The following is a 24,298-nucleotide window of genomic DNA, read 5'->3' on the forward strand; positions in this document are numbered from 1 at the left end:
TTGAAGTGGAGAAAATAAGTTCTGCAACATAATCTCTTACCTGTATAACGACGTTTCACTGATCTTTGTATTTTGTGATAATGGATTATTTTACCTCTCTGGGCCTCGAACAGTTGCACTGCAAACAACAAGACAACATCACAAACAACAGCAAGATCCTCAACTATTAACACTTTAGTTTGTTAGTTTGTTTGTTTGGTTTGGTTCATGCGTCACAGGGCATTTTTTACTGTTTGTAAAATCTTAACTTTAATAGCAAGGGTGTCAGATACATGCATTGGTATATAAAACTTGCACTATTTATCACTGAAATGCAGTGGAGTAGCAAAAACAACAATAAACAATAATTTTTTTAAATGAAAAAATAAATAAATAAATAAATAAATAATATAAAATAGAAAAAACACAAAATACAAAAATACAATAAAAATAGAATGAAATAAAATAAAATGGATTTACCTAAGTAAAGAACTTCTGATGTATTTAGGTACATCAGGATGAAATACAGGATTTAATTCCACCCTCACCCCTCAAACTTCCAGCTGGAGAAAGTCTTCCACTGTGTGACCTTCATGTAAATGTATGTAAATAGACGTCTTTTTCATGAAATGCGGTTATGCTCCGAAAGTTGTTGTAAACACCTTTTTATGCTCCAGCAGGGGGGAAATTTTAAAAGAGTTAAAAGTACGTAACGTATTTTAATTTCCATGAATTTTTTTACAAGCATCGCTGCTAAATTGCAACAATTGACATGCTGTAAATGAGTACATTGCACCTCATAAGCATGTCTCATGTCTGCGTTCTGAGGAGGTTTTCCTGAATGGCATGCCATATGACGCCACTTCCACTCTTTGGCAGCGTGTCGCCCCGCAATCAGCGACTGTTAAAAAAGTTACAAAACTGAACCAGAAGTTGAGGGAGAGGCAGAGCAGCATCTGGCACTGTCCTGTGTCTGGTGCAGGGACGGATTAAAAGAGTGAGGACATGACATTTTACAGGAGACGACCATAACCGCTTCCCTTTCGCTGCACTGAATAAAGAGACACAGAAGTAAAGCGCCGTCAATGACAAGATGTTATAAACCAGGTTCCTACATTTTTAAATGTTACAAAAAGAAAAGCCACAGCACATAAAATCTAATAAGAAATGAAAATGAAATGGGTCACCTCAGGCTCTGTTTCTGCACACACACACACACACACAGACACCTGCTCTGTGGATAAAGAACATTTTACAGTAGTTAAAGAAGATTACAAATCAAGGAAATATGAAAATATCCTTGCAAAGAAGTCAAAACTCATGAGCTCCTGCCTGGACGAACAGGAAAACACCTTTTTTATTTTCAGCACGCTGTCCCTCCCTCTCTCCTCCTCTGACTCTCTCTCTCTCTCTCTCTCTCTCTCTCTCTCTCTCTCTCTCTCTCTACCCCCACCGTACCCTCACCTTTTTTTTTGGAAGATGATATGGGGGACCCAGATGTTACATCTCACTGGCCAATGGTGAGCAGAGAGGGGCTGGATCGGTTTTGCACTCCCGATGCCCCCTTCTTTTAAAAAGCTCCTGTCTCGAACTCAGCAACTCAACTCACATGAGAAAGAGCTGCGGCTCGACCGGCAGCATCACTCACACCTGACAACCTGAAGCAGCTGCGTCTTCACGCCGAAGAATCCACTTTTTCCCTCTTAATTTTTAAGTCTTTAGAGGATCTGAGAAAAAACAAATTCAAATACAGATCAGCAGTACCTGAAGGTGTGGTACCATGTTGGGATTAAATAAGGTGGCACTACTGCTGTCTTTCATGGCTTCGCTGGCTTTGGGCCAAGGTAAGTGAGACTGAAAATGCAGCTGTTGTTATTGCTGTTTTCCAAAAAAAGGTGGATGCCAGAGTGACAGGAAATGACTGTAAAATGTAGAGTTTCCAGCAAAATGACAGACAATTTTTAAAATGATTTTTTTTTTTTAGTAGTAATCACACACTGTAAGAGCAGAGGGCCGGTGTATGAACACCCACACATGAGCACTACAACTAGAGTTTTCCACATTGACGGCATTTCCTCCGAGGATGTCAGAGCAACTGGTGGTGAGCTCATATGATAAGAGTGTATATATATATATATATGTGTGTGTGTGTGTGTTCATGTTATTTCATAGACCACCGCTGTAGCTCTTAATCTCTCATGTTAAGTCACCGGCACGTTTCACCACCAGGCTAATCAGCCACAGGTGGTGATAGAGGTCAGGGTTAAGAGGAGGAGGAGGAGGAGGAGGAGGAAGAGGAGGTCAAACAGCGAAAAACTCTTCATTCTGGCCCTGAGGTCGGATTTAATCAGCTCTGATGATGAGAGGAAACGTGACAAAAAGTCACTGCTGGCTCACATTTTGCATCAGCTCCATAATGTCCGTTTGACGCCCTGCCTCTTCCAGATTACACATTTTTTTCCGCCTCAGTATTCTGCTCTTATCATCCTCCTGAAAGCTCGCCTCTCTTCCTGAGTGACACCAGTAGCAGCACTTTTTTTTTCCTTTCCAAAGCTGTCACTTTTCTGTCCGCCTTACAGCTGCTCCCCATTAAAGGAAGCTGGCAGCTCATAAAAGCAAGCGACTGTAAGTACACCTTAATAGTCTCCATATCTTGCTGGACCGGGAGGCCTCGGAGTCGTAAATGTCTCTGCGGAGGCTGTGTGCCATTAACTGATGAGTATATTGAGGTAGGAGAGAAGGTAAATGTATAAAATGGCGACCTTAAAACGGGTTGTAAAGTTTCACGCTTCTCGAGCAGCGCGTCCACATGTTGCTGTGAGGTGGTGCGTTTCTTTTTTTTGTTATTTTTTTTGTCCTCGTTTCACCCGCGTTCCCTAAAGATATAAACCCTGTCACCTTGGAAACAAGAGGCAATAATCACAAAGCGAGTGACCCACTTTCCCACCTGTTGGGTTTGTGCTCGGCTCAGTGAGGGAATGGAATAAAAAGGAGGGATAAAGAGCACAGGTAAAATGACTTTACCGTCCTCTTTTCCCCCCGTCGCATTGGCCAGCATGTCACTCTTTCCCTTTTACATTTTAACGGTCGTCTCGGCCCCCCCTCGCTGCCCTCACAGCGACCGTATGTCTCCATCTGTCCAGTCGTCTTCCATTTCGAATGTGTCTCCCTCAGGTATTTCCCTTTTTCTGCCTCGCCCTCACTCCATCACATTCCCTCCTTCGCCTTTTCTCCACCCATATTCTCTCTGCCCCACTCCATCAAACGCTCTCTCCTCGACCCGGTCCCTGTCACTCTCTCCACACACCTTAGGGCTTTACAGATTTACGAGCTGTTTTCCTATTAAAAGGCGGCAGCTGTTGCTGAATGCCCACTGTAACTCAGAGGGGAACAGCGTGGCATTACCGGCTCCAACCCTTCTGTAACTCACTGTAACCTTCTATATCCGAACTCAAGGACTTCCAATCTTTCTCTTCCATCGCTTGCCGTCTTGCATAAAATGTCAAAGTCAGATGATGTGTGTGTGTGTGTGTATGTGTGTGTGTGTTGGAGTAGCTGGAGGGCCGTTGTGAGTCAGGCACTGGGGCTAGTTCTCCAGATGTTGACCACTGTCTGCTCCAAACACAGAGCTGTCTGGCCAGCTGACTCTAATGACCGAGACAGGGATTACAATGGATCAAACGACAAGGCGCAAATTCCCATTAATGACAGCCTCGGAGCCATATCGCATTGTACTTTTTCTCGCTCTGTGTATATGCGCCAAGTTTTTATTCATTGCGGGACTAATCAGCTGCTTTCAATCTGATCCTGGCTCGGTACCTGTGCACAGGTGCAGAGGTCCGAGCGAGGACTTCCAGATACGCGGAAATTCGACTGCGTTTCTAACAGCATCGAGGAGAAAATAACCGAGGAACACAAAGCCTTTGTTGTGCCTCCGCAAATCCTTAAATCATTTGGTTGATTCGCATCATTAGTTTATGTCAGGGGGGCGAGATTGTGGATTTTAATGAGCTCCAGATGTTTCAGGAATCAGACTTTGAATTTTTTTGAGAATGAGGGACATGGATGGAGATGGACGCGGAGAGAAAAAGCAGACTCCTCCGCAACCACACACACCTCGGTGAAGAAAGCAGGCCAAACACATAAACAGCTTCCATATGACATGGCAAATAGATCATCACACACACAGGCCCCACACACACTCGCATCACCCAATTCATACATGAAAAACCATCAATTCAAAAAGGGCAAGAACTGCACAGCCTCGCTCTCTGAGCGAGCTTTATTTTGTCCAACAGGTTACATAACGTGGGCAGGGTGGATGTTGTTTTCACCTCCGCTCCCTCTTGTAAGGATCTGGAATATTGTAAACAGAATCCAGACCTTCTATTTAAGCCCTGTACCGCTGCCAACATACATCTGGCTCGACCGTACCTCTCTAATCCGACTGAAACCATTCTGGGTGCAACTTCATAAAGTCCTGTGTTTTTCATCCCTCTTCTTCTCTTCAGCAGCATTTTTATTAGATTCTGGCGAAGGCAGAATACTCCCACTCAGAAAGTCAAGCAGAGAGAGGCCGGCCTGTGAAATTAAAGGCACTAGTGATTATTAATAGAGGATTTGCCTTTGTGTAGCCAGGCTGTATTTCAGAATGAACCACGGTGACGTAAATCGTTAAATCCAAAGATAGTCCTCTAAAATAAGAATAGCAGTGGAGGGGTAGAGATGACAATGAGTGCAGTGTGGGGTAGGAAGTAAGCCAGTAGCTATGTTTCAGATATGTTACTGGCATTCAGGTGCTTGGCATGTGGCTATATATGGAAGCGGATACTAACCAGCCCACAGATGCAGGTCTCCTTCTAATATATTGGTGCCATTATGGTGTATCTTCTTACCTTGTCCACGTTTTATGAGGGTCACGGTGAGGCTGGTGGAGGTTTATAATAACCGTCACATGGCGGGGTTCATGTCAAAGGTGTAACTGCAAGAGAAAAGTGATACATCCTTATATGCATTCCACTACACTAGCTGCGAAAAGACGAAGTGTGCGCCCCAAAAACAGCTCCCATTTGCATGCTGTCACTTCCAACTCACTACCCGATGACTTACCCCTCTAAGTGTCAGTTTTTGAACCTGAGCAACAATAATTATTATGAGTGATGTTGTTAAAATGGTTGTGATTTCAAAATATCATGGTTTGGATTAGATTAAATCAAGTGGATTTGTTACATAATGTAAGTTTAAAACAAGTCAACATTGGCTTTTGGTTAAACAATGTAACACCCGACCCGACTCTCCCGCGTTAAAGTCCTGTGTGTGACTCTTCTAACCAACCCAACCTCCCCCTGACGTGGACTGTTCTCACTCTTTATAAGGATAAAGGTAAATGGGTCTGGGAGTCTATTGAATGCTGAGCCCAAGTCAACAAACAGCATCCTGATGTAGCTATTGTTATTTTCAAGGTGTGTGAAGACTGAGTGGAGGGTTGTGGTGATGGCACCTTCTGTGGATCTGTCGGTTCTGACTACATACTGTTGATGGTCCAGCCTGGCAATGGCGTTGTCTCGATGTGCTGTAGAACCAGTTTCTCAAAACGTGTCATCAGGATTGAGGTGGGAGCCACCGGACGGTAGTTGTTAAGGCAGACTTTATCGGTGGCTGTTTCGAGGTAGGTGGGAAGTCTGCTGCCATAGAGAGAGATGCTGAAAGTGTTAGTAAAAAAGTCAGTGAGCTGATTGGCACATGTTTTAGCACCCAGCCAGGAGTATTATCTGGATCATCAGCCTGTTTAATGACTGGTAATTGCTGACAGTGGCTGGTTCCTTGGAGACGGAGTGGAATTTACGGCTGCCTGGAGATCAAAGTGAGTATAACTGTGTCAAGCTCCTCCAGCGACATGACTTCACACACGATTTTGAATCCACTGCCTCTACTGCACACTAGAGGGGTACCTACAGCGTCATAGTTTGAAGTGTTGGGTCAATAACCATTCTGCTATATTTGATGCATTGGAAGTAAGAATGGGCTGATTTGCATTCAAGTAACACAGCCTCCTAGTTATGATGAAAGCAAATAAGGAAGTCGTTGGAACGTTAGAGAGCGACAAAGTCTGCAGGCGGAGGAGGTCAGGGTGGATGGATGGGTCAATAACGTGAGACGCAGTAGTTTACAGTTGCTATGTTATTTTGTAAAGTAAATAAAGAATAATCCAAACAGGGGTAATCCAAGAAAGTCCAAAGTCTAAATGGCAACCCAAGAAAACTAGGAGCGAGCCAGACCACAGATAAACGTAGAAAACACTGTGGAAAATATAAGTTTTTCAAGGAAGTGTTAAATACAACATGACCCAGAAGGATTCACCTACAAAATAAAACAGGAGGCAACTAAACGGAGACCAGGAGCCATGGCAACAGTCCAATTTCCTGTTTCAAACTGGTAGATATGTAGTTTTGACCACTATCATTCCATAACCCCTTACCATGAGTGTATTTTTGTAACTATGATAACGAAGGCCCCTTTATCTTAACAAAGTAGATATTTAACAAGTCATTCAAATTCAAATGTCAAAATACATTGATGTCCATGCCCACTAGACCGACACATAGAGGCGTTATTTGATCTGATGGCCCTACAGGATGGATGACATCAACTCTTTGGTCCTTCCAAAACGGATTCAAATCAATAAAGAACAATAAATACGTTTCAGGATCTAAAACGCTTTGTTTAGAGGTCCTGTGTCCACGATTTAGCTGTGTGTAGCGGTGTGGTTGCAGATCGCGACCAAGCGAACACCCTTTGTCTTGAAACACTCATTTTGATTGTTGGTTCTACGATGTTAGCTTTGAAAAGTCAGGACTGTGAAGAGATTTGTGTGAGCGAGGCACACGGAACACATGATCAAAGATAAACAGGATATACAGTACCAGCGGAGCACTTGGATTTTTATTTTAGCAGCAAAGAGGAAATCATAAGTTCTAACCTTGCTCCATCTGGCTTAAAAAACGTGTCTTACTTGCCTCTCGATGAGGTAAATTCCCTCACATACCAGCCACATGAAGCAGTGCCCCAATAAAACCTCCCGGCTTTTAAAAAAAATCCGAAAGTGTTAACATGCCAGTCAGAAGCACAATGAGCTCTGTGAGTCCGCAGCGGGAAACCGGCCAGTTCATACCTGCCATAACTGAGGTCACTACCACGACGTTTGTCTTAATTCTGCCGGAGCTAATCTGGGTTTCCTCTTTTAACTTTTCTAAAACCATTAGTCACCTCATAAAACTCGGAGAATCGTTTTGCTATTTCGCTTTTCATTATCGCACATCTTGAACTGATCATCGGGAGCAAAGCGGTTCGGCTGTGAATTCCCTTTGTTTTGGTTCTGAGCGGTGGAGAAATGTTATGTAACCAGAAGGAAACTGCTTTGGAATTCCTTGGAAATTAATGGATGCACTTCAGAGTGAGGAGGGTAATTAATTAGCCACAAGTTTGGAAGTCAGGGTTAATTAAGTAGAACAAAAGGGATCTTTGTGTCCCCTCTGCATCTTTTTTCCGCATTTTTAAAACTTCTCAGAGTGAACCCACATGCGAGAGACGGAGACGTTCTGTCCGGTGGCAGAAGAGCTGTGTTTTAATTGTTTTTATAAAGTAATCAGGGCAGACAACAGGATTCAGGAGACAAAAGGAGCAGTGTGGAAAAACTATTTGATTTGATTTACTAAAGTAAACCTGCACGAAGAGCCACATCTGCCCGGCAGATCAGAGTGAAAGCATTTGCTTCTGTTTATCCAGCGATTCCACTGTATCAGAGAGACAAAGCCGATATGGAAACCTATCAATGTTTTTTTTAAAGCCAGGGGCATAAAACACAACAACCGTGACGGTCAGCCGAGTGCCTGTGTTGCCCTAAAGCTTATGTAATACATATCTGGACAGTAGATCTTTGTTCTGTTGAGCTACAATCCTTCTATGCTAAGTCTATCAAAAAATAAATTGTTAAGGGTGTGAAAAGAAATGTGCTGGCATGACAATAAAGACTCAAAGTGAGCCATAAAACCAGTGGGGACTGGGATCGATACTGGCCCCTGTGCTGGGAGTCTCTGCTCGTAAACTCAGCAGTGTCTCTCCGAAAGTGCTAAGTGCTTGCACATATTACTCTCTCTCTCTCACACACACACACACACACACACAAAGAGACACACACACACTCTTTGAAAGTTGCATAAGCTACTTTTTGTTTCGGTCACAGACCTCGACATTTATTTTTTCCCCGCGGCCCGGGCGAAAGGCGGGAGATGAAATGTCAAGCAAACAACCAACGTTTTTGAAAACACCAAAATATGAGTGACTGTAGGAAAATGATTCATTGCGCCTGAGAGCACGAGGAGGGGAAACATGCCACGGTGCATGTTTATTACATCAAACAGACGAAAACTGCGATGAATGCCAACTTGAATGTCTTCCTCTTTCTAATAAGGCAACATTCGCTTTCATCGTATCCACACAGTTGTGCTGCACATGCATGAGAGATGGCGAAGGCATAAGAATGACTCAGTGATACAGGCATGCTGTATGTGTGTACATTACAATCGTACATCATCAGGATCAAAAAGAGATTGACAACAAATTGCTGAAGTATGTGTGAGTGTGTGTGTGTGTGTGTGTGTGCTCTGTGAGAGGTGATGGAGCAAGTTTTTCTGGCTCGGCCGCCGGTTAACAGATGACTCCACATGCAATAATTTGTCGCAGCTGGAGCTTGATTAGCATCCTCAACAACGGCTTGCCTGTTGATGGATCAAGAGCAGAAGGGAGGACCTGGAGGAGGACAAGCAGAGGAGGACGGGGAGCAGTAAACTGAAAGGATGAGAAGATGTAATGACAAAGAGCACGGGGGGAGATGATGAATGTAGGAGGATGTTCTGATGGCTTGATGAAGACGGTGAAGCAGGAAGATCAGCAGCGAGATAATTCAAAAGAGGAGGAGATATGGAGGCAGAAAAAATACCAATAAAAGCTTGCAGGAGAAGAAAGAAAGGACGAAGGAGGGAAAAGAAGCAAAAAGCCTGTTGCCGTTTTCTCCCCATTCGTTGTTTCAGCACAAAAACAGGACAGAAGGCCTCTAGCTAGAATGAACACAGTGAAAAAAATGGAGCCAATATAAAGTAAAGGGCAGAGGGACGGCGAGTAATTAGAGGGACCTTCATAACGTCGACTGCATCAGTGTGTGTGTGTGTGTGTGAATAAGTTGCTGTGAAATGTAAGAGAGCTGGTGTTCCAGTTTTTGTGCTGCAGAAAATAACACCGGCATCATTTAGGCTAATAAACCATATCAGTTTCTGGGGGGATACGGAGGGAAACCCATGGAATTGAAATGTATGAGCTGGGGGATTGAGTTTATGTGCCTGTTGCTTTATATTGAGATGTTTCTCTCCTTGTTTACAGGATCTGTGAGGACCAGGAGACAGCTGGACAGGAGCCGGAGAGTGGCCCTCAACACGTTCACAGACACGCAGACAACAGGTACTGAATCTGTCTGTGACATCAGCAGTGATAGTCACAGCTGATATGTATTGTGAACCTTTGTATCTCATGTCATTCATGTGTCTTTGTTGTTGAAAATAAACAAACTGTTGATTGGATGTATTTGTTGCTCTATGGTTGCTGTTGTTGCTTGCTGTAGAATCACACTACATTACTATAATTCGAACAGTTACTGACAACAGACCTAATCGAATCAATACATCAAACTTGATCGATACAGTTCCTGTAAAACTAATCCAAAGTGCTTAACAGGCGACTGACAAACTCAACTGGATTCAGAGACTAATGGACAAAATTACAAAAGACGGGTGTTAAGATAGTAAAAGCAACCCAATCACCAGAATAAATGTTCTCCGTACATTTCTGCAAAAAACAAGTTGAAACTGATTTTTTCTATTTTCCTCTTGTCACAACGCTGTACCTATCCTCTGGTTTGGTTTATGCACAACAACCACTTGGTTAGGGTTCGGAAAAAAATCCTGAATTGGCTTAAAATACCTACTTTTGTCGCCACAATCGCTAATGGAGATGATCCGTCTCCTTGTGAAGAAAAGCCCGTTTTGGTCGCCACAAAAATGGCTGGAAAAATGTTCAGGTCTCCTGAAAAAAACAAAAAACCAAACAGTTTTGACTACTCAAAACAGCGGGAAATGTCCCCAGGTGTCTTTCAAAACATCAAGCGGGAGTTGTTGGCTTGTAACTCCATGTGAAGGGTGGCATGCTGGTTGGTACATAGAGGATGCCAACCTTGGAGTTATCTGTGGTTTGCGGGCACATTAATTGCTAACATTATATCCTGGCAACTGGAAGAAGGAAATAAATAATAATGAGGAATAAAACAAATATAGGTAATAAAAACATACAATTCTAAATCGCTACATACAACAGATGTGTTTTGACTTCAATACATTTTCAGCTCCTCTCAGATCCTCCTAAAGGCCGTTCCAGCAGCTCGGAGCATTATGGCTGGAAGCAGCATCAACAAATGCTTTCGTTCTGCTTTTTTGGAACAGCCAGAAGAGAAGAACTGGGGGATCGGAGTGGCACTTCCTGGTTCACAAACCAAAAGCATTTCTGAGACCTCCCTGTATCAGAGACAGATGGCTGACACATGTTCTTATTTCTATGTTTTTACCTCACTCACTTTGAGATTTTACCACATCACTGGGACAAAGGAAATGAGAGTTAAGTGTTCAGAGATTTTTATGACTTAACATCCTTTTTTCAATTGAACCAGCCTGTATGCAGGTTGCTGTCTGCAGCACGTCTTTCCTATCACCTCAGTGCAGTCCACCAAGGAACTTTATCTATTAGACTAGTGCATCAATTTGGGATCAAGAAGATATCATCAGATTCTTTTGTTTTTACTCATATTCCTCCCGAGGAAACACTCATGTTTCAGAACATGCAGCAGACTAAAAAACTAGACAATACGTCTCATCAGTCAAGCCAGGGGGCTGGAAAGAACCTGGACAGTGCGAAGCTCCCTTGGGGTGTATGAAGTCAGCTTCAAATTGTAGTAGCAGACCTCCTCTTAAAGTTCGTAACCCATCCGTGCTGATTTCCTCCTTGTGCTTTTTCTTTGTTCTGACCCCTGTCTCCCGTCCATGCAAAACCAGCCTCGCCCCCCCTCCCTCTTATTCCTAGATCCTGAGTTGAATTGTTTTCTTTCTTACTGATTTTTTCTTTTTTTTCCCATTCTGACCCTCCATTCTTTTGGTTTTCCCTTCCGTGTGCCCCCAGGTGTGACAGAGTGGACGTCTTGGTTCAACATCGACCATCCTGGAGGGAATGGAGACTACGAGCGCCTGGAGGCGATACGTTTCTACTACAGGGAGAGAGTCTGCGTGCGGCCCATGGCCATGGAGGCTCGCACGACAGACTGGGTCGCGGCGGCGGACACCGGGGAAGTGGTCCACTCCAGTCTGGAGAAAGGCTTCTGGTGCATCAACAAGGAACAACCCCACGGTCGCATCTGCTCAAACTATCACGTCCGCTTTCAGTGTCCCCCAGGTAGCCCTGATGACAGCCGCTCAGAGCTGTGCACACTGTCACTTTGCAGATACGAACATTCAGCTATGCACGCATGTAGCACTGGCTACAGGGTTCGAATCAGTCATCATACATTATGCCATGTTGTGATTTCCTGTCCTTGATTATAATGCCAGCGTTGCTCAGGAGGTCGCACTCTGTTCTTCAATGTGTGTTTAGTGCAGAGCTACTGGACCGACTGGAGCGAATGGGGTCCCTGTTCAACCACGGACTGTGACGACGTTGGCATCCAGGTCCGCCAGAGGAAATGTGTCAACACCCAGCCAATGCCTCTCCTGTTGGTGCCAGCGTGCCAGGGCCACCATTCAGAAAGGAGGGAGTGCTCCACCGCTCTATGTACAGGTGATAATCATAAAAATGACCAGTAAGTTCTACAATGTGACGTGGCTAAAACAACGACACTTACAACAGCTGTAAGGCCACAGGTGCAGCAGCTGTCTCAGATGACAAGAGGACGGAATACAATACTCAAAACTACTGCCAATCGCTGAGCATCTGTGTCAGCAAACAACTTCCCGCACCATTTAAAGCCCATTGAAAGACAGTAAAAGCAACAGAAACAGAAACTAAAGTGATAACTTCTGATTTTGGCTGCTGAGCTAACAACCTTATGAAAGCGCAACTGAATCTGAGTTTTGCACTGAACTGACGAGAACATCTCAGACCGATCAGAATGTACTGCTGAACTGAAGAATCAATGCCGGATGTCACAGCGATGTGAACAGTGACACGATCGCTCATTTTTGTACCGAGTGCATTTGAGTGGTGATGGTTATCAAAAAAAGTACATGAACAAGCCCACAAACAGTGGTCTGTGAACACCAACCAAAAGATGTCAATTGAATCAAAGTGATTGTAATGTATTACAGTTTCCAGTTCGCTGCTCAGTGCCTGACCCTAAACCCTGACCTCCCTTCTAAAGGTTAAGTCGGAAGGCTTGTATGAAATGTGAGGATAATATTAAACTGGAATCCAATTTTCCTGTATAGATTTTCACTACGCAATCAGCGCGACCCAACACGTTCACGATATTATCACAGTATCTATAGAAATGTTGAAAAATGCTGGCAATCGAATCTTTATCTAATCTAAAATAAATACACTCACAATAAGGAATGTAGGGAGGTGGAGAGTAGGTCCAGAACCATTCCTTCAAAAAGAACAATTACACTCAGTTAACCAAATGAATTATGTGTATCATTAACACAATAACAATATATATATATTTATTGCCATGCCATTATAGTGAATATTGCTACCCCTTCATGTAACACAACATGTAATTCATGTTAGAGCTGAGATTGTTTCAAAAACTGAAGCTCTGGTTTTGATTCTGAGCCATTTTCTGCTTTGACATTTCAAGTAGCACCCTCCACTGCAGAGCTGCCGCTAAACAGACCTATGTAACCATTAGCTCAAGTGTTCCTGATTGAGCTACTTCTAATCAGGCATCTTTTCATGCTCACTGTATAAGTGCCTACAGAGGGTGCCCGTATACAAGAGAGTTAACAACTCCCATTATAAAGTTTGAATGACTTAATGAGTTAATGATATCATTGAACACCAATTGAACAGAAAATAAGCAACGCCACTCCACCCTCACCTGTCTCTCTCTCTTTGTGTCGTCAGCCAAGTGGAGTCCGTGGGGTCGGTGGGGGACGTGTTCTGTGACCTGTGGTGGAGGTCGCAGGATCAGGAGGAGGACCTGTGTGCGGACCTCCCTGACAATTCAGTGTACTGGACGGCCTGTTGAAGTTCAGAAGTGCGGGAAGAGTCCGTGCCCAGGTACGCTGAGAACATGCTGTAAACGATGTCATATCTTTGTTTTGATCAGTCTGTGCTAAAGTCTTTGTGTCTGTCTGCCGTCAGCCAAATGTCAGCGTGTGTGCACCGAAGGCCGTCCCAGTGAGGACTGCAGCCGGTGTGTGTGCGACAGCCACGTGTTGCAGGGAGAAGTCCTCACTGTGACTGGTGTCCCTGTAGCAGGGGCCTTGGTGGCTCTGGCCAGCCAGCCCAAGGCGATCCGTGCTCGGACGGACGCCAAGGGTCAGTTTGGCCTCAAAGGAATCTGCTCCTCCAGCTCAACCTTGATCTCCATCAGGAAGGAGAAGTACGCCCCGGTCACTGTCTCCACTTCCAGTAACACCACAGGGTTGTCGTGGGTACAGGCTCTCCTCAAATCAGCTGGTAAGTCCTAATAAAGAAGATAATGAATTAAAAATAATAACACTTTAACAAGTATTTTGTTTCCTTCCATGAACACAAGCAGCTCACAACACAAAGCACGTTAATGGTATATTTAAGTATCAATTCAAGATTTTATTGGCTATTTCTTAGAGGAGGTATTTTCACAAGAGTTTCCTGATTCTCATTATTACTGCTCCACAGAGCCAGTAAATCCTCCAATCATATACTCAGACTGTAGAAAACAGGAAATTGACAAGACTACAACATAAACAGTCTGGTCTATTGTGAGCCTTCACATTGTCTGGAGCACTTACTTACTTGGTTGCATGGAGACCAAATAAAAATAAAGCCTGTGCTGCTTTTCAACGAGTTATTCCCTCAGCAATCATTTTTCATAAGCGCAGAGACCAATGTGAGAATAAAGTGACTGAGTTTTTATGCGGTCTCAAAATCTGCAGCAGCATTCACAGAAAAAAGCCTTGAGAGATTGCTCCTTTCGGTTTTCCACAGAAAAGCCGTACATTGTGAAGCACCCGGAGGACAAAGTGCGTTACGAGGGAGGACGGGTGCTGCTGTGCTGCAAGGCAACGGGATCACCAGCGCCTGACAAATACTACTGGTGAGATGAATACTAGCGCTGGAACATTATTAATCACAAAACAGCACATAGAAGCAGATTGCATTGGAGTGATCACTTTCACATCTGTTCCAAAAAATCAAATTTTATTTATGCAAGATACTTATGGAAGCATATGTTTCTCATTGTTAAAGCAGCAACCATCAATCACTTGTAGCACCGCTTGGGTCTCTACTAAACATCAACGCTGATGAGAGCAGTGACAGTGAATCAAAGCTGTGATAATGCAGGCTGGAAAACCAAAACAATGAACTGCAGAGTAGGGTGATATTTCTCAGTGGGTTAAACAGGCATCTCGAGGTGTTCATCAGTATCATGTATCATATCGTATCGTATCATATTACACCACGATATTATGTTGATTCTTTGGACAATGATATGATATTTGCAGATATCAAAAAGACTGCCGCGATACGACATTGATGGGATTAAGTTTCACACAGTTACAGAAGAAGAAGAAGCAGCCACCTCTTTCTTTCTTGCTTTTGGTGATAAAAGTAAAAAAAAAAAAACACACTTAAGTTATTGTAACCAGTTAAGCACAGTTGAATTTCAGCCTGCATGCATGTGCCAAATAACTAATGCTGTTGGACCGAGAGCAGATTAGCATACTGCTAAATTAGATGCCTTTTTGTTTGTTGACCCACCTGTATTTCCTCCAAAATCCCAAATAATTCCACACTGATTTATTTTTCCTAAAGGCTTTCCTTGGCTGCCTGCCATCACCTGCCTGGCGCTAGCTCTTTTTGAAGTTTAGGAAGGAGGTGCACTTGGATGTTAACTGTGGCAAAGACACACCACATGATATTCAAAATAAACGCGCATCTTAAAGCTGATGAAATGTAGCTGTGTTTTTATTTTGCATCAATTATATTGGATTGTTGGTCAATGAACTGATTTATAGATCCAGATGGATGGATTGTTACACCCCTAAAGAAACCCCTTTAACATTCCGCATTGTGTTTTGAGCCATTCACAATACTACACTGGCGCTCAGTAGAGTGTTTGCCTCAGCCCTTTTGAACTCACTCATAGACACCAACCACCTAAATAAGGCAAAAAAAAAATCCTGGATCTGTCGCTTTATCTGGATCTACACCAAAAGTCAGTGAGGTTTATTCTGGTTAGACTTCTGACAAACCAACCAACCAACCAACCAACCAACTAACAGACACACAAACAAACGAATGGCCTCAGCGGGGTAATTAATGATTGATTAGCGCAGCTCTAATGATCAAAACTCAATTTCAGAATACATTTATAAATCAAAATGGATATAATTATATGTAATATTTTCTTATCTCTGTAACTATTTTTCAAGGTACCACAACGGGACTCTGCTGGACAGGAAGGTGTACAAGTATGAAGAGGACCTTGTTCTGCGCGACCTGAAGCCGGAGCAGTCGGGGCAGTACTACTGCAAAACCAGCAGCCCTGCAGGCAGCATCAAGTCCTCGCCATCCTTACTCACTGTGATCGGTATGTGTAGTACGGATGTCAGTGTAGTTTCCTTAAGATGTTACTTACTACTGCACATTCCCAGTCACATAGTTCAAGATGTTCTGTTGGCCATTATTTACCACATGACTGGAGAAGTGTTGGTAAAATGTTAAATCCTTCAAAGTTCTCTTTCCTGTTAGTCTAAATGTGTACTCATAGTCAAAAGACACAAAAAATCCCTTCTAGTCAAAGGCACAGTGAAGTAACATGAACTGTAATTCATCATCATCAGCGTGGAGAGAAAGTAATGTACTATGATCATAGCAAGCAGCACACAGGGATTATAGCTCAGGGTGGCTGCTTTCCCAGTGCGTTCGACAGTGACGCATGTTGTCAAAGTGCTGCACAGGTTCAAGTAAAACCGCTGACAAAAAGCAAACAACGGCACTTCATTTTACTGTATAAAGAGCAGCTGCCTCGCAGATTGAATACACACTTCGAGGGGAATGTCAGTGCTAAGCTCCAACTAAGTCACCCGTGAGCCATGTCTGTGCATTAAGAGGATTCAAACAAAACCACAGTGTCCTACAACTGAAGGAGGGAGGAAAGTCAGTTAACAGACTATCTGTCATTGGAAAAAAAACATTACGAGCAAAGAAAATAGGAAAATAAAAATATTAGGGCTCGCACAATCCGGCTGTGCTTGGAGCAGTGAGTTTTTATTATGTTTACTTTGGTTGAGGTAACGGCATTTCAAACTGGCATTCTTCATTGTGAGGGATGGCTCGGGACGCTGTAAAACCTCAAACCCAATTTCTCCTAAACACCCAGTGTTGGGGTGAAATCCAGGATTGTCCATAAATCTCGTTTCTTTTCTCTCTCAGACAAGTAAGCGCTTCCACATCCACGTGGGAGGACGACACATTGCTTATGTCCTTCAGGTGCTTGTTAGCATAAACACAGATTAAGGAACAGGGTTTTCATGGAAGGCCACTAAAGCAATTTATCCCCGGCTGCAGAAGAATCCCTGATACTCCAAAAGTAATTATGGCAGGAGACACTGTATGTGTGCAGAACAACAGCTGCACCTCTGGGCAGGATGAAAAATGTAATATCTTCGACTCAGCACATTTTCTTCTCACAGTTTACATCATGCAGAAGTTTATTTGATTTCCCATTAAACGTGTTAACCACAGTTCACACAGGTGAAAGGAAGTTACATAACTTATTGTCGAAGGAAACTCCAAAGCCTGTTGGTAAAGCCATCAGCAGTACTGTGATGATATTTCATACACAACATCGCAGCGATCTGTGTATGCAATTATCGACCCACCGTCAAGATGGGAAGCTTTACAAGCATACTTGACTATAAGCTCGGCCATGATATCATGCACATTATTTATTCTGCCAATCTCTGGATGAACAATAATTCTTTCTTTCTCACTCCCATCTGGATGGTTGGTAAATAAATGTTCCATTCAACTTCATGTCTAATTACCCTTTCATGCACAATCCAACGTCCAACTTGGCAACTAACTGGTACTTTCAGGCCATGCAGACATTATGTGTGTGTGTGGATAAATCATTTATGTGATTGTGTGTCTGTGTGTATGAGTCTGAGCGCATCCATGTGTGTAAAAAAGAAAAGCATAAATATCCTTTTTTAGTACTCATTGGCAAGTTCCACTTCACTTAATATACACTTGTAGTATTCCATTCATACATTGATATATCTGAAAATTATATAATTAAACAGTTGCAGTAGAGAGCATACCTCCACCAAGCCCCATAATCCCCTTTAATTCAAGCAAGCTTGATCGAATATCAAAGTTTTATGTATGTATCTTCTAAATGTGCCATGTGAACCTAATTAAGTAGTAAATAATACAATTTGTTGTCTAATTCACAGCAAAAGGAACACCAGCATGCAATTCCACCCCGGAGACGCACCTCATCAGACTGCCGATGGACTGTGTTCAACCGGGAACTGTTTCCAAGTACTACAACGCAGGCCGCTGCCTTCTCAACAAATGTGCTGGCTCTCTAGATTTTGATATGCGCTGCAGAGACGGGTCTGCGTTCTGCTGTGGGGTCCAGAATATGGAAAGCCGGATCATTGACTGCGGGAGCTACAGCCTCCCTATCCGGGCTGTGACACAGTGCGGCTGTCAGAAGTGTGTGCAGCCGACTGTGCTGGTTCGTGGTAGAGTGGTCACAGCTGACAACAATGAGCCACTGCGCTTTGGACACATCTACATTGGTAAGGAGAGGGTGGGCACCACTGGATACCAAGGAGGCTTCACATTGCAAATTAGTCCTGATACACAGAGATTAGTTGTACATTTTGTTGACCCCACTCAGAAGTTTCTTGACACTCCTAAGGTGTTCATCTTGGATAAGAAAGGTGGGTCCATCTACCATGATGTAAAGGTGATGAGAAAGCAGATGCCGATTGATATCAATGCAGGAGAGATTAACTCTATAAACCTTGGGGAAATTAAAGGGGAGGACCCGATTGGTCAGTTGGTTATTCCTCCCAACTCCTTCCACAAGGACAATGGCGAAATCTATGAGGGAACTGTGAAAGCCAGCGTCACATTCATTGACCCGAGAAATATCACTACAGCGGCTGCGGCCCCTGGCGATCTCAACTTTGTGGACGATGAAGGTGACATGCTCCCTTTGAGGACCTACGGCATGTTCTCTGTGGACTTCAGAGATGAAACTAACAAGGAGGTACTCGGAGCCGGAGCTGTTCAAGTCCTTCTTGACACACAGCACGTCAAAATGCAAGAGCACATTCCCAAAATGAAACTGTGGTCTTTAAACCCAGACACAGGAGTCTGGGAAGAGGAGAGTGACTTCTACGCCACACAAACTACTGGTGGTCACGGGCGAAGCAAACGAGAGGAGCGCACATTCCTCATAGGCAACATGGAGATCCGAGAACGTAGGCTCTTTAATTTAGACGTGCCTGAAAATAGGCGCTGCTACGTCAAAGTCCGTGCCTACATGAGTGACAAGTTCCTACCCACTGAACAGCTGGAGGGTGTTGTGATCAGCTTGATAAACTTAGAACCCAAACCTGGTTATTCCTCTAATCCGAGGGCATGGGGGCGCTTTGATAGCGTCATAACTGGACCTAATGGGGCTTGTTTACCTGCTTTCTGTGATGCCCAAAGGCCCGACGCTTACACAGCTTACGTCACGGCAATGATGGGTGGCGAAGAACTGGAGGCAGCTCCCTCCTCCCCCAAGATGAATCCAAACATCATTGGAGTGTCTCAGCCATACCTGGATAAAATCGACTACCAGCGCTCAGACCACGAGGATCCAGCTCTGAAGAAAACAGCCTTCAGAATCAACTTGGCAAAGCCCAACCAAAATAACCTTGATGAGACCAATGGGCCAATATATCCATATCAGAATTTAATAGCCTGTGAAAATGCTCCCATTGATGCGAATCATTTCAGATTCTTCAGAGTGGAAAAGGACAAGTATGAATACAATGTTGTTCCCTTTGAGGAGAATGATTTGACGACCTGGACTGGAGACTACCTCTCTTGGTGGCCCAATCCCCAGGAGTTCAGAGCATGCTTCATTAAGGTCAAGATCCAAGGACAGAAAGAAGTGATGATTAGGTCAAGGAATCTGGGAGGAACACACAGAGAAACAAAAGCCAAACTTTATGGCATAAGAGACATTCGCAGCACCCGAGACATGCGAGAGGCCAACACCTCAGCAGCCTGCGTAGAGTTCAAATGCAGCGGCATGTTGTTTGATCAAGCTGAGGTGGACCGCTCGCTCATATCAGTGCTTCCTCAGGGGAACTGTCGCAGGATTAACACTAACAGTCTCCTACAAGAGTATCTCATCAAACATCCACCAGTGGCTCAAAATAATGAGTCCCATGCATTCACCATGCTGGCACCTGTTGATCCTTTGGGACACAACTATGGCATCTACACAGTCACAGACCAGAATCCCAGGGTGGCAAAGGAGATTGCTATAGGCCGCTGCTTTGATGGCACCTCAGATGGTTTCTCAAGGGAGATGAAGTCAGACTCTGGAGTGGCTCTGACCTTCAGCTGTCCAGAGAGGAAAATTAACAGAGAAAGCCTTTTCCAACGTCTGCAGACCAACCCTGGTCAGACTCTGTCTCAGATGGCGAGGGACATGAGGGAGTCGGAGGGTCTGCAGGCACAGAGATTATCCTCCCAGGTGGTGGCCTATCCTTCAGAGCAGCAGGGCAGGTCCCAGAGTCGCAGAGTCAGCTCTACAACCAGGAGGAGAGTGTCCACACGCATACAGCGGCGCCAATAGATGTGACAAGAGGTAGGCCTAGATAGGCTAATTCGAACTGTATGTACATTGATGGTAATATCAGCATTTTAAATGTTCTTTGCTTTTCATCTCTAGGTCTTCAGTCAATGATGTCATCAAGTCGAGGGAGTAAAAGTTGAACGTCTGATAATGAGTATGAACTCCCTCCTCACTATGGAAACCACAAAACCAAGGCAGACAGCAATTCAGCAAAATCAATGAGTGTGATTGAACATATTCATTAGTATACTTACTTGAAGGGTTCGGTATATCATTGTTCTTCCTTCCCTCGTCACAGAAACGCATCATTTGTTTGTATGTAATGCAGTGACTGGCATTTTTTAAATCAGCTTTGGTCTAACTTTATGTATGAATAGACAAACTTGACATTTGAGATGGTAACTTTTATAGTTCTAATTTGTGGCATTCCATTTTACCCATGGCGGGTGTTTTTGCTGACATCTCTCAATGCTTGAGTCGAAAACCAAACCTTTCAAAAAGTGTAAATACTACGCCAGGCCCCAAACACTTCATAATTGGCCATTCCTTTCCGCGGAACTTCATTCAAGATCGGCAAGAAACCAACTTGAGGTCCTTGTTGTCTGCAGCAGACACTGAACCCTTTTTCTACAAACTGGGAAACTCTCTCCACCAAGGGGAGGCAAAAGAGACATGTTGGGTGCAGGGAGGGTGAGGCATGCCACCCGGGGAACAGAGGATGTTTTCAGTCATGCTCCTAATGTTTTTCTTCAGCATGCCACATTGCCAACTGTGATTCAGCCAAACGTCTTTCACACCTACTTAAAATGTGCATGACTGAGGCCTTTGCCAAGACAAGCACCAATCTCTCTAGTGGCAAGCGGTCTAGAATGAGGATAGTCCATTGTGAGGTATGACATGATTTCCTTTTGTCCTCTGCACAGTCCAAATTTGCATCACCAAACTCAAAACTGTACTGTTTATTCAAGAATATTTCACTTTCTCAAAAACTCTCACAGAGATTCATTAAGGGTCTTGACTTACTTTGTTTTAATTGTCGGGTTATGTGTTTGTCAGCTGCCTTTGTATCTTGAAGTGCAATAAGTATATAATTTAACTTTTAACTCAGATCAGCATGTAACAAACAATTATAGCACATGAAAAGTGCTGCTGGAGAATGAAGCAAACTCCCTCAGTACATGTAGCAGGTAGTATGGTGAAGGCGTTTGTACGAGATCTTGCACAAGACCATTTTCAGTGATTTAAAGCAAGTAATTTAACTGCTATGTCGTGTAATCATTCTTCAGCTCTCTCAACTACGTAGATTCTATTAACCTTTCCATACTTTGCTGCATGGCTCATTTGTTTTTAGAATTAGCGGACCACGGTAATCTTTTCAAACTTTAGAGATCAGTCTTGTTAGTGGGAACTCTCAGCGGAGCCCTCTCTTCATTAACAAACCCCACTGTGAGACTCGTACACAGGAGAGTGACGATTAAAAAAATTACACGTGTGAATTTACTGGCCAAGTTTTTTTAGCGATTCCTGTCATTGTGGCAGAATGTGTGACAATCTAAGAACTCTCAAAGCATTCATCTTGATAGATATTCAGACATATGGACCTAAAAATACTGAGCTATTTAATTGCTGTTGCTAATAGAAAGAAACTTCACTTGGTGATAAAAGCTCAACAGTTGTTGTCTGCAAAATGGGCACTTGCAGACCCGAGAGAGAAGCTCCTCAAGCTGAACTAATCCAAAACCACATAAGGAGGACCACGGAGGAACTAGGAGGCGGACAAGTAAACACAAGCCTTGTTTTAATTCGAAAATAAATTACATAGTCTCTTGATAACTATTAAAAACAGTTTAACTCACTTTCACAAACAGCCAAACAAGTTAATCTCCTGGGTACAATGGAAGAAGTTAAGCAATCAAGAATATACTGGACCTATGGGAACTACCGTCCAACATATTTATCATCAAAATGGCCCCCAGTCCACTGTACAGCTAACTCTTCATCCATTCAACCCTGACTTCATTTTTTATTCTTAATGTGCAGCAGATTTATTGTTTAATTTGTGCCAAGAGGTGGCATCAAGAAGTTGCATGTTTAAATGAAAACCATATATCGTAACCCCACACTCGTACTCGGCCCCACTTCGAAAACAACAATCTCTGCCGTGAGCAGCACGCTTCAGAAAAAAAACACTCAGAGCTGTGTAATAAAGGGTGACAACACGCGTTACCTTCACCGTGATCACTGACGTCTCTAATCACAGGCCTGTGGGCCGTCCATGACTCAACAGTCCAGATCTCCAGATGAAAACAAACGTCCCCCCCGAAGCAGATGTAGCATCCACCCCGTAAGAAAGATGATGATTGAATCCAGGTGTGGGAAGAGATAAGTCCCATAAAAATGCAATGGTGTGTGAGGTCAGCTGAGGAGGCCCGACAGCTGTACAGCAACTGGAAAGGAAATGTTAGACCAAAGACATCAAGAGAAAGAGGAGCGAGATTATCTAGTGATGGATTTAATCATTTTGAGGCACTGTTTGGTAAATGGAAAAAGGAAGGGGAAAATATTAGTGGTCTCTGGCCTCACAGTCCATCACTTACAGAGTATCGGGCTTCGAAAGTGGTTGCACATGGAAGAATGCAGGTTTTCGTCAGAGAACGCTTTGACAGGAGAATTGGCTTATTCATGAGGAGAAGTTATCAGAGGCGTTTGAAGGACAAGGTAACAATAATAGGCTGAGTAAACCTTTATATAAGGCTTTGCATGTGAAAGTAAGCCGGGCTCTCCCAACAGTTACTTTGTCTTCTGGGGAACTTCAAAGAAGATTAAAGATCCTCCTGAGTGTTTGGTTTAATACTGCAAGAAAAAAAAAAACTTTACAAAGACTTCAGAATCAAATAAGAGAGTTTAAGACTGAATCCAACAGATAAAACACACCGCAACAACACCCCAAAAAAAGTTTATCTCTCTGAATCTCAGTGGGATATGTAGGAGCAGCAGCGAGCGTTTCATTTTTACAGGGATTCAATGTTAATATCACAAATGTATTTTTAAGGAGCTCAATGAATTTTTGTTTTACAGCCTAAAATGAATACTTTGACATTTTTGGAAATAAGATTATACGCTGTCTTGCTCAGAGTTGGATGAAAAGATCAACAGCACTCTCATTTCTGTCCATTAAATGAGGCCAGAGCCAGTGGAAAGAGGGTAAACAGCTTGCCAGTGTTTCCTAGAAACCTTGCTGAGAGATAAAAAAAACTTAATGCCTCTGGCAGGAAAGGTCATTTTTTCACTTGCACAAGTTCAACAAGGAGCTTAAAATTTGTTTTAGGCAAAGTTGGTATCCTTCAGACAAAACTAGGCTGTTTTTATCTTTTTTACAAAGTTAAAGCTAAGCTAAGATGGCTGGAGCTTGGTATTTACTGTATTTTGTGGAAGTGGTTTGAATCTTCTCAACTAAACCGAGCCGAAAAATAACAAATAACTGCGTTTCCCAACGGCATGCCGTTGTTTTATCCCCTCAGACTTACAGACTAAACATGGACTGTTTTTTGTAACAGTCAAAACCCGGTTAAGTTAATTGCTTTCGATTAATACTTAACCTCACTTTGCATCCTACAGTGGTTGCGCGTAATGCTAACCGGCTGCATTTCAGTTAATCTCTCAATCTACCAGAAAGCACCGAGAATTTCACAGTATCTTAAGCGTGTCAGAGCCGTCCAGTTTCTCTTCTGTACAGTGCAGCTGGTCTCAAGGAGATCATAATTTATTCAGGAGGTCATCCACAGAAAAAAAATCCTTCCAAAAAACTTTCTGGAGTCTACGAAGAAGAGTTGTATATTTGGCACTGTGCTCCAGGAAGCCGCCCTGAGCTCCAGTAAAAAACAATCACACAAATGAACTCCTGATGATTTCTCTGTCAGCGCTTAACTATTGCATGGTGATGCCAATCTCTCGTTTCTTTTTACGTGTAAATTGTGTATTGTATGAAATATACTATAATTGTATGAACAAGAAACTGTAAATAAATGATTTTGTGTACATGTTTTGATTCGTGCTCTTTATGGGTTGTGTGTTATGTATTAAGGGGGAACTCAAATATCATAAAATGTTGAACAATTTCCCATTTCTGAATGAGAAACGTGGGTT

At 43.3% G+C, this 24,298-nt stretch overlaps 1 protein-coding gene and 1 long non-coding RNA gene across 2 annotated transcripts; one reads left to right on the forward strand and one right to left on the reverse strand.

Moving 5' to 3' along the window:
• Window positions 1-1,503: 1,503 nt before the first annotated feature.
• cilp2 (cartilage intermediate layer protein 2) lies at window positions 1,504-24,190 on the forward strand. Its single transcript, XM_030433750.1, has 10 exons — window positions 1,504-1,823; window positions 9,415-9,492; window positions 11,257-11,526; window positions 11,725-11,907; window positions 13,195-13,350; window positions 13,435-13,752; window positions 14,263-14,371; window positions 15,711-15,868; window positions 17,739-20,164; window positions 20,249-24,190. Exons 1-9 carry the CDS (start codon window positions 1,760-1,762, stop codon window positions 20,150-20,152), a joined length of 3,750 nt encoding a protein of 1,249 aa, XP_030289610.1. The 5' UTR covers window positions 1,504-1,759; the 3' UTR covers window positions 20,153-20,164; window positions 20,249-24,190.
• LOC115591616 (uncharacterized) lies at window positions 4,226-5,790 on the reverse strand. Its single transcript, XR_003985985.1, has 3 exons — window positions 5,512-5,790; window positions 4,875-4,960; window positions 4,226-4,560 (listed from the first exon to the last, which is right to left on the reverse strand). It is a non-coding gene; the product is annotated as an uncharacterized LOC115591616 (long non-coding RNA).
• Window positions 24,191-24,298: the final 108 nt, after the last annotated feature.

The sequence above is a fragment of the Sparus aurata genome, chromosome 11 (genome assembly GCF_900880675.1).
Source record: "Sparus aurata chromosome 11, fSpaAur1.1, whole genome shotgun sequence".
Lineage (NCBI taxonomy): Eukaryota > Metazoa > Chordata > Actinopteri > Spariformes > Sparidae > Sparus > Sparus aurata.

What these genes read in the sequence shown, in the direction of transcription:
- cilp2 (XM_030433750.1), top strand. Translation starts at nt 1,760, where the DNA reads ATGTTGGGATTAAATAAGGTGGCACTACTGCTGTCTTTCATGGCTTCG. An exon ending in CCGCTTTCAGTGTCCCCCAG is followed by an intron (nt 11,527 to 11,724) that starts GTAGCCCTGATG and finishes ATGTGTGTTTAG; the next exon opens with TGCAGAGCTACTGGACCGAC. An exon ending in GGCTCTCCTCAAATCAGCTG is followed by an intron (nt 13,753 to 14,262) that starts GTAAGTCCTAAT and finishes GGTTTTCCACAG; the next exon opens with AAAAGCCGTACATTGTGAAG.